The sequence below is a fragment of the Drosophila virilis genome, chromosome X (assembly GCF_030788295.1).
Source record: "Drosophila virilis strain 15010-1051.87 chromosome X, Dvir_AGI_RSII-ME, whole genome shotgun sequence".
In the NCBI taxonomy this organism is placed as follows: Eukaryota; Metazoa; Arthropoda; class Insecta; order Diptera; family Drosophilidae; genus Drosophila; species Drosophila virilis.
In genome coordinates this window covers 2,288,972-2,303,105 of record NC_091543.1, presented here as the reverse complement: position 1 = coordinate 2,303,105, position 14,134 = coordinate 2,288,972, and the positions used below count along the sequence as shown (strand labels likewise).

The following is a 14,134-nucleotide window of genomic DNA, read 5'->3' as shown; positions in this document are numbered from 1 at the left end:
TGAGAAAAATCCAAAACCTTATCAAAATCGGATGAGATTTCACCGAGTTATGGAAGTGGGAACTTTTTACCTATGTCTATATGGGATATTTGAGAGCAACATTTTGACATGATTTTGGACCCAGAAAAATGTTGTCAGATTTAAATGCCAATTTAATTTAGAGGGAAAACCATGAGAAAAATCCAAAACCTTATGAAAATCGGATGAGATTTGACCGAGTTATGGAAGTGGGAAATTTTGGCCTATGTCAATATGGGATATAGGAGGGCAACATTTTGACATGAATTTGGACCCAGAAAAATGTTGTCAGATTTAAATGCCAATTTGTTCAAGGGGCAAAATAATGAGAAAAATGCAAAACCTTATGAAAATCGGATGAGATTTCACCGAGTTATGGAAGTGGGAACTTTTTACCTATGTCTATATGGGATATTCGAGAGCAACATTTTGATATGATTTTGGACCCAGAAAAATGTTGTCAGATTTAAATGTCAATTTAATCTAGAGGGAAACCTATGAGAAAAATCCAAAACCTTATCAAAATCGGATGAGATTTGACCGAGTTATGGAAGTGGGAAATTTTGACCTATGTCAATATGGGATATAGAAGGGCATCATTTTGACATGAATTTGGACCCAGAAAAGATTTATATGCCAGTTTGTTCTAGAGGGAAAACCATGAGGAAAATCCAAAACCTTATCAAAATCGGATGAGATTTGACCGAGTTATGGAAGTGGTATACTTTGACCTATGCCTATATGGGATATTTGAGAGCAACATTTTGACATGATTTTAGACCCAGAAAAATGTTGTCAGATTTAAATGCCAATTTAATCTAGAGTTAAAACCATGAGAAAAATCCAAAACCTTATGAAAATCGGATGAGATTTGACCGAGTTATGGAAGTGGGAAATTTTGACCTATGTCAATATGGGATATAGAAGGGCATCATTTTGACATGAATTTGGACCCAGAAAAATGTTGTCAGATTTAAATGCCAGTTTGTTCTAGAGGCAAAACCATGAGAAAAATCAAAAACCATATGAAAATCGGATGAGATTTGACCGAGTTATGGAAGTGGGAAATTGTGACCTATGTCAATATGGGATATAGGAGGGCAACATTTTGACATGAATTTGGACCCAGAAAAATGTTGTCAGATTTAATTGCCAATTTGTTCTAGAGGCAAAATAATGAGAAAAACCCAAAACCTTATCAAAATCGGATGAGATTTCACCGAGTTATGGAAGTGGGAACTTTTTACCTATGTCTATATGGGATATTTGAGAGCAACATTTTGACATGATTTTGGACCCAGAAAAATGTTGTCAGATTTAAAAGCCAATTTAATTTAGAGGGAAAACCATGAGAAAAATCCAAAACCTTATGAAAATCGGATGAGATTTGACCGAGTTATGGAAGTGGGAAATTTTGGCCTATGTCAATATGGGATATAGGAGGGCAACATTTTGACATGAATTTGGACCCAGAAAAATGTTGTCAGATTTAAATGCCAATTTGTTCTAGGGGCAAAATAATGAGAAAAATCCAAAACCTTATGAAAATCGGATGAGATTTGACCGAGTTATGGAAGTGGGAAATTTTGACCTATGTCAATATGGGATATAGGAGGGCAACATTTTGACATGAATTTGGACCCAGAAAAATGTTGTCAGATTTAATTGCCAATTTGTTCTAGAGGCAAAATAATGAGAAAAATCCAAAACCTTATCAAAATCGGATGAGATTTCACCGAGTTATGGAAGTGGGAACTTTTTACCTATGTCTATATGGGATATTTGAGAGCAACATTTTGACATGATTTTGGACCCAGAAAAATGTTGTCAGATTTAAATGCCAATTTAATTTAGAGGGAAAACCATGAGAAAAATCCAAAACCTTATGAAAATCGGATGAGATTTGACCGAGTTATGGAAGTGGGAAATTTTGGCCTATGTCAATATGGGATATAGGAGGGCAACATTTTGACATGAATTTGGACCCAGAAAAATGTTGTCAGATTTAAATGCCAATTTGTTCAAGGGGCAAAATAATGAGAAAAATGCAAAACCTTATGAAAATCGGATGAGATTTCACCGAGTTATGGAAGTGGGAACTTTTTACCTATGTCTATATGGGATATTTGAGAGCAACATTTTGACATGATTTTGGACCCAGAAAAATGTTGTCAGATTTAAATGCCAATTTAATTTAGAGGGAAAACCATGAGAAAAATCCAAAACCTTATCAAAATCGGATGAGATTTGACCGAGTTATGGAAGTGGGAAATTTTGACCTATGTCAATATGGGATATAGAAGGGCATCATTTTGACATGAATTTGGACCCAGAAAAGATTTATATGCCAGTTTGTTCTAGAGGGAAAACCATGAGGAAAATCCAAAACCTTATCAAAATCGGATGAGATTTGACCGAGTTATGGAAGTGGTATACTTTGACCTATGCCTATATGGGATATTTGAGAGCAACATTTTGACATGATTTTAGACCCAGAAAAATGTTGTCAGATTTAAATGCCAATTTAATCTAGAGTTAAAACCATGAGAAAAATCCAAAACCTTATGATCTCGGATGAGATTTGACCGAGTTATGGAAGTGGGAAATTTTGACCTATGTCAATATGGGATATAGAAGGGCATCATTTTGACATGAATTTGGACCCAGAAAAATGTTGTCAGATTTAAATGCCAGTTTGTTCTAGAGGCAAAACCATGAGAAAAATCAAAAACCTTATGAAAATCGGATGAGATTTGACCGAGTTATGGAAGTGGGAAATTGTGACCTATGTCAATATGGGATATAGGAGGGCAACATTTTGACATGAATTTGGACCCAGAAAAATGTTGTCAGATTTAATTGCCAATTTGTTCTAGAGGCAAAATAATGAGAAAAATCCAAAACCTTATCAAAATCGGATGAGATTTCACCGAGTTATGGAAGTGGGAACTTTTTACCTATGTCTATATGGGATATTTGAGAGCAACATTTTGACATGATTTTGGACCCAGAAAAATGTTGTCAGATTTAAATGCCAATTTAATTTAGAGGGAAAACCATGAGAAAAATCCAAAACCTTATGAAAATCGGATGAGATTTGACCGAGTTATGGAAGTGGGAAATTTTGGCCTATGTCAATATGGGATATAGGAGGGCAACATTTTGACATGAATTTGGACCCAGAAAAATGTTGTCAGATTTAAATGCCAATTTGTTCTAGGGGCAAAATAATGAGAAAAATCCAAAACCTTATGAAAATCGGATGAGATTTGACCGAGTTATGGAAGTGGGAAATTTTGACCTATGTCAATATGGGATATAGGAGGGCAACATTTTGACATGAATTTGGACCCAGAAAAATGTTGTCAGATTTAATTGCCAATTTGTTCTAGAGGGAAAATAATGAGAAAAATCCAAAACCTTATCAAAATCGGATGAGATTTCACCGAGTTATGGAAGTGGGAACTTTTTACCTATGTCTATATGGGATATTTGAGAGCAACATTTTGACATGATTTTGGACCCAGAAAAATGTTGTCAGATTTAAATGCCAATTTAATTTAGAGGGAAAACCATGAGAAAAATCCAAAACCTTATGAAAATCGGATGAGATTTGACCGAGTTATGGAAGTGGGAAATTTTGGCCTATGTCAATATGGGATATAGGAGGGCAACATTTTGACATGAATTTGGACCCAGAAAAATGTTGTCAGATTTAAATGCCAATTTGTTCTAGGGGCAAAATAATGAGAAAAATGCAAAACCTTATGAAAATCGGATGAGATTTCACCGAGTTATGGAAGTGGGAACTTTTTACCTATGTCTATATGGGATATTTGAGAGCAACATTTTGACATGATTTTGGACCCAGAAAAATGTTGTCAGATTTAAATGCCAATTTAATTTAGAGGGAAAACCATGAGAAAAATCCAAAACCTTATGAAAATCGGATGAGATTTGACCGAGTTATGGAAGTGGGAAATTTTGGCCTATGTCAATATGGGATATAGGAGGGCAACATTTTGACATGAATTTGGACCCAGAAAAATGTTGTCAGATTTAAATGCCAATTTGTTCTAGGGGCAAAATAATGAGAAAAATCCAAAACCTTATCAAAATCGGATGAGATTTCACCGAGTTATGGAAGTGGGAACTTTTTACCTATGTCTATATGGGATATTTGAGAGCAACATTTTGACATGATTTTGGACCCAGAAAAATGTTGTCAGATTTAAATGCCAATTTAATTTAGAGGGAAAACCATGAGAAAAATCCAAAACCTTATGAAAATCGGATGAGATTTGACCGAGTTATGGAAGTGGGAAATTTTGGCCTATGTCAATATGGGATATAGGAGGGCAACATTTTGACAAGAATTTGGACCCAGAAAAATGTTGCCAGATTTAAATGCCAGTTTGTTCTAGAGGCAAAACCATGAGAAAAATCAAAAACCTTATGAAAATCGGATGAGATTTGACCGAGTTATGGAAGTGGGAACTTTTTACCTATGTCTATATGGGATATTTGAGAGCAACATTTTGACATGATTTTGGACCCAGAAAAATGTTGTCAGATTTAAATGCAAATTTAATCTAGAGGGAAAACCATGAGAAAAATCCAAAACCTTATCAAAATCGGATGAGATTTGACCGAGTTATGGAAGTGGGAACTTTTTATCTATGTCTATATGGGATATTTGAGGGCAACATTTTGACATGAATTTGGACCCAGCTAAATATTGTCAGATTAAAGCGCCAATTTGTTCTAGAGGCGAACCCATAAGAAAAATGCAAAACCTTATGAAAATCGGATGAGATTTGACCGAGTTATGGAAGTGGGAAATTTTGACCTATGTCAATATGGGATATAGGAGGGCAACATTTTGACATGAATTTGGACCCAGAAAAATGTTGTCAGATTTAAATGCCAATTTGTTCTAGGGGCAAAATAATGAGAAAAATGCAAAACCTTATGAAAATCGGATGAGATTTGACCGAGTTATGGAAGTGGGAAATTTTGGCCTATGTCAATATGGGATATAGGAAGGCAACATTTTGACATGAATTTGGACCCAGAAAAATGTTGCCAGATTTAAATGCCAGTTTGTTCTAGAGGCAAAACCATGAGAAAAATCAAAAACCTTATGAAAATCGGATGAGATTTGACCGAGTTATGGAAGTGGGAACTTTTTACCTATGTCTATATGGGATATTTGAGAGCAACATTTTGACATGATTTTGGACCCAGAAAAATGTTGTCAGATTTAAATGCCAATTTAATTTAGAGGGAAAACCATGAGAAAAATCCAAAACCTTATGAAAATCGGATGAGATTTGACCGAGTTATGGAAGTGGGAAATTTTGGCCTATGTCAATATGGGATATAGGAGGGCAACATTTTGACATGAATTTGGACCCAGAAAAATGTTGTCAGATTTAAATGCCAATTTGTTCTAGGGGCAAAATAATGAGAAAAATCCAAAACCTTATGAAAATCGGATGAGATTTGACCGAGTTATGGAAGTGGGAAATTTTGACCTATGTCAATATGGGATATAGGAGGGCAACATTTTGACATGAATTTGGACCCAGAAAAATGTTGTCAGATTTAATTGCCAATTTGTTCTAGAGGGAAAATAATGAGAAAAATCCAAAACCTTATCAAAATCGGATGAGATTTCACCGAGTTATGGAAGTGGGAACTTTTTACCTATGTCTATATGGGATATTTGAGAGCAACATTTTGACATGATTTTGGACCCAGAAAAATGTTGTCAGATTTAAATGCCAATTTAATTTAGAGGGAAAACCATGAGAAAAATCCAAAACCTTATGAAAATCGGATGAGATTTGACCGAGTTATGGAAGTGGGAAATTTTGGCCTATGTCAATATGGGATATAGGAGGGCAACATTTTGACATGAATTTGGACCCAGAAAAATGTTGTCAGATTTAAATGCCAATTTGTTCTAGGGGCAAAATAATGAGAAAAATGCAAAACCTTATGAAAATCGGATGAGATTTCACCGAGTTATGGAAGTGGGAACTTTTTACCTATGTCTATATGGGATATTTGAGAGCAACATTTTGACATGATTTTGGACCCAGAAAAATGTTGTCAGATTTAAATGCCAATTTAATTTAGAGGGAAAACCATGAGAAAAATCCAAAACCTTATGAAAATCGGATGAGATTTGACCGAGTTATGGAAGTGGGAAATTTTGGCCTATGTCAATATGGGATATAGGAGGGCAACATTTTGACATGAATTTGGACCCAGAAAAATGTTGTCAGATTTAAATGCCAATTTGTTCTAGGGGCAAAATAATGAGAAAAATCCAAAACCTTATCAAAATCGGATGAGATTTCACCGAGTTATGGAAGTGGGAACTTTTTACCTATGTCTATATGGGATATTTGAGAGCAACATTTTGACATGATTTTGGACCCAGAAAAATGTTGTCAGATTTAAATGCCAATTTAATTTAGAGGGAAAACCATGAGAAAAATCCAAAACCTTATGAAAATCGGATGAGATTTGACCGAGTTATGGAAGTGGGAAATTTTGGCCTATGTCAATATGGGATATAGGAGGGCAACATTTTGACAAGAATTTGGACCCAGAAAAATGTTGCCAGATTTAAATGCCAGTTTGTTCTAGAGGCAAAACCATGAGAAAAATCAAAAACCTTATGAAAATCGGATGAGATTTGACCGAGTTATGGAAGTGGGAACTTTTTACCTATGTCTATATGGGATATTTGAGAGCAACATTTTGACATGATTTTGGACCCAGAAAAATGTTGTCAGATTTAAATGCAAATTTAATCTAGAGGGAAAACCATGAGAAAAATCCAAAACCTTATCAAAATCGGATGAGATTTGACCGAGTTATGGAAGTGGGAACTTTTTATCTATGTCTATATGGGATATTTGAGGGCAACATTTTGACATGAATTTGGACCCAGCTAAATATTGTCAGATTAAAGCGCCAATTTGTTCTAGAGGCGAACCCATAAGAAAAATGCAAAACCTTATGAAAATCGGATGAGATTTGACCGAGTTATGGAAGTGGGAAATTTTGACCTATGTCAATATGGGATATAGGAGGGCAACATTTTGACATGAATTTGGACCCAGAAAAATGTTGTCAGATTTAAATGCCAATTTGTTCTAGGGGCAAAATAATGAGAAAAATGCAAAACCTTATGAAAATCGGATGAGATTTGACCGAGTTATGGAAGTGGGAAATTTTGGCCTATGTCAATATGGGATATAGGAAGGCAACATTTTGACATGAATTTGGACCCAGAAAAATGTTGCCAGATTTAAATGCCAGTTTGTTCTAGAGGCAAAACCATGAGAAAAATCAAAAACCTTATGAAAATCGGATGAGATTTGACCGAGTTATGGAAGTGGGAACTTTTTACCTATGTCTATATGGGATATTTGAGAGCAACATTTTGACATGATTTTGGACCCAGAAAAATGTTGTCAGATTTAAATGCCAATTTAATCTAGAGGGAAAACCTCGAGAAAAATCCAAAACCTTATGAAAATCGGATGAGATTTGACCGAGTTATGGAAGTGGGAAATTTTGGCCTATGTCAATATGGGATATAGGAAGGCAACATTTTGACATGAATTTGGATCCAGAAAAATGTTGTCAGATTTAAATGACAGCTTGTTCTAGAGGCAAAACCATGAGAAAAATCAAAAACCTTATGAAAATCGGATGAGATTTGACCGAGTTATGGAAGTAGGATATTTTGACCTATGTCAATATGGGATATAGGAGGGCAACATTTTGACATGAATTTGGACCCAGAAAAATGTTGTCAGATTTAAATGCCAATTTGTTCTAGGGGCAAAATAATGAGAAAAATGCAAAACCTTATGAAAATCGGATGAGATTTGACCGAGTTATGGAAGTGGGAAATTTTGGCATATGTCAATATGGGATATAGGAAGGCAACATTTTGACATGAATTTGGATCCAGAAAAATGTTGTCAGATTTAAATGCAAATTTAATCTAGAGGGAAAACCATGAGAAAAATCCAAAACCTTATCAAAATCGGATGAGATTTGACCGAGTTATGGAAGTGGGAACTTTTTATCTATGTCTATATGGGATATTTGAGGGCAACATTTTGACATGAATTTGGACCCAGCTAAATATTGTCAGATTAAAGCGCCAATTTGTTCTAGAGGCAAAACCATTAGAAAAATGCAAAACCTTATGAAAATCGGATGAAATTTGACCGAGGTATGGAAGTGGGATATTTTGACCTATGTCAATATGGGATATAGGAAGGCAACATTTTGACATGAATGTGGACCCAGAAAAATGTTGTCAGATTTAAATGCCAGTTTGTTCTAAAGGCAAGAAAGAGAGAAAAATCAAAAACCTTATGAAAATCGGATGAGATTTAACCGAGTTATGGTAGTGGGAAATTTTGACCTATGTCAATATGGGATATAGGAGGGCAACATTTTGACATGAATTTAGACCCAGAAAAATGTTGTCAGATTTTAATGCGAGTTTGTTCTAGAGGCAAAACCCTTTGAAAATCGGATGAGATTTGACCGAGTTATGGAAGTGGGAAATTTTGACCTATATCTATATGGGATATTTGAGGGCAACATTTTGACATGAATTTGGACCCAGAAAAATGTTGTCAGATTTAAATGCCAATTTTTTCTAGAGGCAAAACCATGAGAAAAATCCAAAACCTTATCAAAATCGGATGAGATTTGACCGAGATATGGAAGTGGGATATTTTGACCAATGTCAATATGGGATATAGAAGGGCAACATTTTGACATGAATTTGGACCCAGAAAAATGTTGTCAGATTTAAATGCCAGTTTGTTCTAGAGGCAAAACCATGAGAAAAATCAAAAACCTTATGACAATCGGATGAGATTTGACCGAGTTATGGAAGTGGGAACTTTTTACCTATGTCCATATGGGATATTTTAGGGCAACATTTTGACATGAATTCGGACCCAGAAAAATGTTGTCAGATTTAAATGCCAGTTTGTTCTAGAGGCAAAACCATGAGAAAAATCCAAAACCTTATCAAAATCGGATGAGATTTGACCGAGTTATGGAAGTGAGAAATTTTGACCTATATCTATATGGGATATTTGAGGGCAACATTTTTACATGAATTTGGATCCAGAAAGATGTTGTCAGATTTAAATGCCAGTTTGTTCTAGAGGCAAAACCATGAGAAAAATCAAAAACCATTGACAGGAATTTCGATCCAATTTCGATAATTCCAAATCGCTGAAACACTTGTTCATTATGCTGTTATTTGGGGATTTGAAATGAGGTTTGAAGTAAATCGGACAAAACTTATAAAGATCTTCAAAAAAGCAAATTCTACGTCTCTTATAATCACTGAGATCGACAGACGAGCATTGGTCTGTCTACGTAATCAATTCGGACATATTTCCTTTTGGCTGTTACAAATGTTCCCCCTACACACAATATACCCTGTCTAAATTTTTACAAAGTGTTCGGCTGCTGGGCAAAGGAATCTATTAAAACTATGCCTAAAAGTAAACTTCACTTTTTCGACTGCCGCCTGAAAGTATGCTACGACTTTTGTTGATTACACTAGCTAAGCAGATATATATATTATATATATATATATTTATTTGCATACATATTAAACATGATTATGGTTTAATAATTATATAAGTAAATAGCAGTAAAAAGTTTCCCAGTGCTTGCTCTGTATATGTATAAATGCCTGTTATAAAGTGTGCATAAGTATAAGCAGAAGTAGAAGTAGAAGTAGAAGTAGAAGTAGAAGTAGAAGTAGAAGTAGAAGTAGAAGTATAAGATTAAGTATAAGTGCATAGCATAAACGTTTACTTATACACATGTAAATGCCCAATTAATCAATTAAATAACTCTTATACATACGCACACACATGCATGCACGCATCAACATATGATTTGAATTTTACACGTGCCAGCACGTGTATGTATGCGTGCGTGTGCGCAGGAAAAGATAAATAAATACTTGAGCCTATAAATCTATGTATGTATGTATGTGCCCGCAAAAACAAACTCACGCAAACACACACACACACAAGCGAGCCCCCAACGAATTAGAGTAAAGCAACAACAAGAACAGCTGCTGTTTCAAGTTCTTGGGTACACACACACACGCACACACGCGCCAGTGCCTGTATGTACGTATGTATGCGCTTCTAATATAGTCGTCCGACCGACCGAGCGAGCGAGCGCCCGCCCGCCCGTTCGCCCGCGACTGCTCGTTGCCGCCGCGTCGTATATCAACAATCACACCACACACGCGCGCTGCGGGCCACAACTTGGCACAGCCTCAGCTTTTGCTTTCAGTTCTAGTGAGACCATCGGTTGGGCCAGCCGCAACAGCAGACGGTAGCAAAGCAGCAAAGCGCCAGAATCCAGCCCCAGCGTCCATTATCCAGAATCCCCGACCCAACACTTCAACAACCTGTGGAAGATGTCCTTTGTGCGTCTAATTGGTGCTGAGGTAAGAAATTCAATAAGACATCTAAACACATATCGATAACAATTGTAATATGTGGCGCAGTGTTGGAAAGTTTATGAGGGGGGCGTGATGTTGCATTGCCGTGTGTGTGTGTGTGTGTGTGTGTGTGCATGCAAATTACAATGTTTCAATGCACGTGCATGCATGTGTGTGTGTGTGTGTGTGTGTGCTGTGAGGGGTTGTAAATTGACTTATAAAACCGCCAAAAACGTGGAGATAGAAAAATTAATGACAATTTGATAGAGAGCAAACGTGTTACGTAAATTGGGCTTGCTGCGTTTCAGATAATACGACGATCACAATAACAGAATGAACTTAGTTGGTGGGCGCGACACACACACGAACACACACACGAACACACACACATGCAGACAGGCATGTATTTGTATGCAAATGTAACTGCAATTGTATTTTAATGAAGCGGCAAGCCTTAGAAATGCGTACAAAACAGGCGGCTGTTGGCGCTGATAAGCGAAGGCGTGGCACGCAGCTATCCCCCATATGTATATATGTATGTGTGTGTGTGTGCGTGTGTGTGTGTGCATATATTATCATGTTGCCAGGCACTGCCATGCTCACCTGTAGAACTTTCCATACAAAGCAAAGGAAATAAAACACTTGACATGGCAGCTTAAATATATGTATCTATATATACGTATATACAGTGAAGCCTGGACATGTTGGCCAACGATCGCAAGCGCAGTCGCCTGACGAGAATTTACGCAACTTAACTGCGCCGCAAGCTTATCAGTATCGATATATCGATAAAAAAAATAATACATGTACATATGTCGGCTTAAGAAAGTACCAATTTTCTAGGAACATTTCAAATTTCCTGCATGGGACATTTTTAGCTTATATACCCCCCCCCCCCCCTCCCATACTCACTAACTAAGCAAACAAGGTTGCCATTTGACAAAAATTAATATGTACTAAAAATTGGAAAAAAAAATAATATTTTTTTTGGGCCTTTATATAGTATAGAAACTAAGCTAGGTTGGCAATCGAAAAAACTGTACCAACATTTAAACAAAAAAAAGCACATGTACTTATATTTCCTGTGCTTAACATCTTTTAATCGAAAACAAGATTAAATATTTTGTGCAAATGCATAGAGAGTAGACATAGCTAATTTGTTATGTCACACAAATTGCTTGGAAATAAAAGAGGCTTCAACTTTTTGCTGCACAGAAATATGTAGCAAATGTGCCACAATATAAAAAAAAGTCCTTAGACTTGGCACATTTTTAGCACAAGTTGCACAAAAAAAAAAAAAAAAAAAAAAAAAAAAAATTATTTTGCTTTAAAAAAAAAAGAGCATAAATAAAAGAAATTACCTTTGGTACATTTGCGGGCGATGTGGCAACCTTTGCGGGGCAGGGGGGGTATTTTGCACGACCGATCTGCAGGCAATTTCCCAACGATATATCGATAACATGTTCGAAATGAATATTTTTCAGGCACGCCTGATAGCCAGACGTGGCTACTCGTCGTCGGCGCCCACAACGAAGCTCTTCATCGATGGCAAATTCGTGGAGTCGAAGACAAACGATTGGATCGATGTGCATGATCCGGCCACGAACAAGGTGGTGACCCGTGTGCCCAAGGCGACGCAGGAGGAGATGAAAACCGCATTGGAGTCGAACAAGCGGGCCTTCAAATCGTGGAGCAATCAGTCTGTCGTCTCCCGCCAACAGATCATGTTCAAGCTGCAGGCCCTGATCAAGGACAACATGGGCGAGCTGGCCAAGAACATTACCAAGGAGCAGGGCAAGACCCTGGTCGATGCCGAGGGCGATGTCCTGCGCGGCCTTCAGGTTGTCGAGCACTGCTGCAGCATACCCTCGCTACAGATGGGCGAAACCGTGGCGAATGTGGCCCGCGACATGGACACCTATTCGCTGGTGATGCCGCTCGGCGTCACCGCCGGCATTGCTCCGTTCAATTTTCCGGCCATGATACCGCTCTGGATGTTCCCGGTGGCCATTACCACGGGCAACACAATGCTGCTGAAGCCATCGGAGCGTGTGCCCGGCGCCACCATGCTGCTGATGGAGCTGCTCAACGAGGCCGGCTGCCCGCCGGGCGTGGTCAATGTCATCCATGGCCAACACGATGCGGTCAACTTCATTTGCGATGCGCCCGAAATCAAGGCCGTCTCCTTTGTCGGCTCCGATACGGCCGGCAAATACATTTACGAGCGTGCCGGCAAGAATGGCAAACGGGTCCAGAGCAATATGGGCGCCAAGAACCATGGCGTGGTGCTCAGCGATGCCAACAAGGAGAACACGCTCAATCAGCTGGCGGGCGCCGCCTTTGGCGCTGCCGGACAGCGTTGCATGGCCCTGTCGACGGCCGTGTTTGTGGGCGAAGCACAGCAATGGATACCCGATCTGGTGGAGCGTGCCAAGAAGCTGAACGTGAATGCGGGTCATGTGCCCGGCACAGATGTGGGACCCGTTATAAGCGCCGCTTCCCGCCAGCGCATCAACGAGCTGATCGAGTCCGGCGTCAAGGAGGGCGCCAAGCTCATACTCGATGGACGCAAGATCACGGTGCCCGGCTTTGAGGATGGCTATTTTGTGGGCCCAACCATTCTGACCGATGTCAAGCCGCACATGAAATGCTACACGGAGGAGATCTTTGGGCCTGTGCTGGTCATTCTGAATGCGGACACCTTGGACGAGGCCATCTCGATTGTGAATGCCAATCCGTATGGTAACGGTACCGCTGTCTTTACCACCAACGGCGCTGCCGCTCGCAAGTTCGTCAACGAGATCGATGCCGGCCAGGTGGGCGTCAATGTGCCCATTCCGGTGCCGTTGCCCATGTTCTCGTTTACGGGCACACGCGGCTCCTTCCGCGGCGATCATCATTTCTATGGCAAACAGGGCGTCAAGTTCTATACACAGACCAAGACCGTTACCCAGCTCTGGCGCGAAACCGATGTCACTCACACTCAGGCGGCCGTGGCCATGCCCACCATGAAGTAAACACACCCGTACACACGCACACACACACACACACATCCGATGCACAGTTGGAGTTTGAGTTGTGTGCATGAGTTGGAAATTGCTGCATTTATTTTCTGTGCCTATTAGAATTAAGCTATATGTAAAACTGATAAAACGTGTATAAAGAAATTGTTATAAAAAAAAAACAACGGTAAATTGCGTCGCAAAATTTAGCTTATCGATAACTATCGAGCGCCGCGCGAAGATCGTTTTCACGACTGCGCACGAAAGTGGCAACGCCAGCTTGCTTGATAATGTCCCAGGCAAGGACTTTTCAATTTTCGCTAATTTTCAATTTCTTATGAAAAATATATACATAACTCTTATATAATGTATGCATGTGCCTAAGCATATTTTCAGCTGGTTGTGCAATTTACAGTTGTATAACTAGACAGTTATGTTAATATATATATCTTTAATAACAATATAGCAAGTGCTAAAATTCCCTTATGTTACTTGTTTACATATATGCACATGCTCACGCACACACACGCACATATGGCCTAATGTATGCATATGTGTGGCTTGCCAGTGTTATTTTTGTCAAAGG

General features: G+C 38.6%; 1 protein-coding gene across 1 annotated transcript; it reads left to right on the top strand.

Annotated features, from left to right (window-relative positions):
- Nucleotides 1-10,390: 10,390 nt before the first annotated feature.
- On the top strand, nt 10,391-13,740 carry LOC6634397 (probable methylmalonate-semialdehyde/malonate-semialdehyde dehydrogenase [acylating], mitochondrial). The gene is made up of 2 exons (XM_002058114.4): nt 10,391-10,552; nt 12,031-13,740. Exons 1-2 carry the CDS (start codon nt 10,523-10,525, stop codon nt 13,561-13,563), a joined length of 1,563 nt encoding a protein of 520 aa, XP_002058150.1. The 5' UTR covers nt 10,391-10,522; the 3' UTR covers nt 13,564-13,740.
- Nucleotides 13,741-14,134: the final 394 nt, after the last annotated feature.

Coding starts and splice junctions, on each gene's coding strand:
- LOC6634397 (XM_002058114.4), top strand. CDS start 10,523: ATGTCCTTTGTGCGTCTAATTGGTGCTGAG. Junction 10,553..12,030: donor TGCGTCTAATTGGTGCTGAG/GTAAGAAATTCA, acceptor AATATTTTTCAG/GCACGCCTGATAGCCAGACG.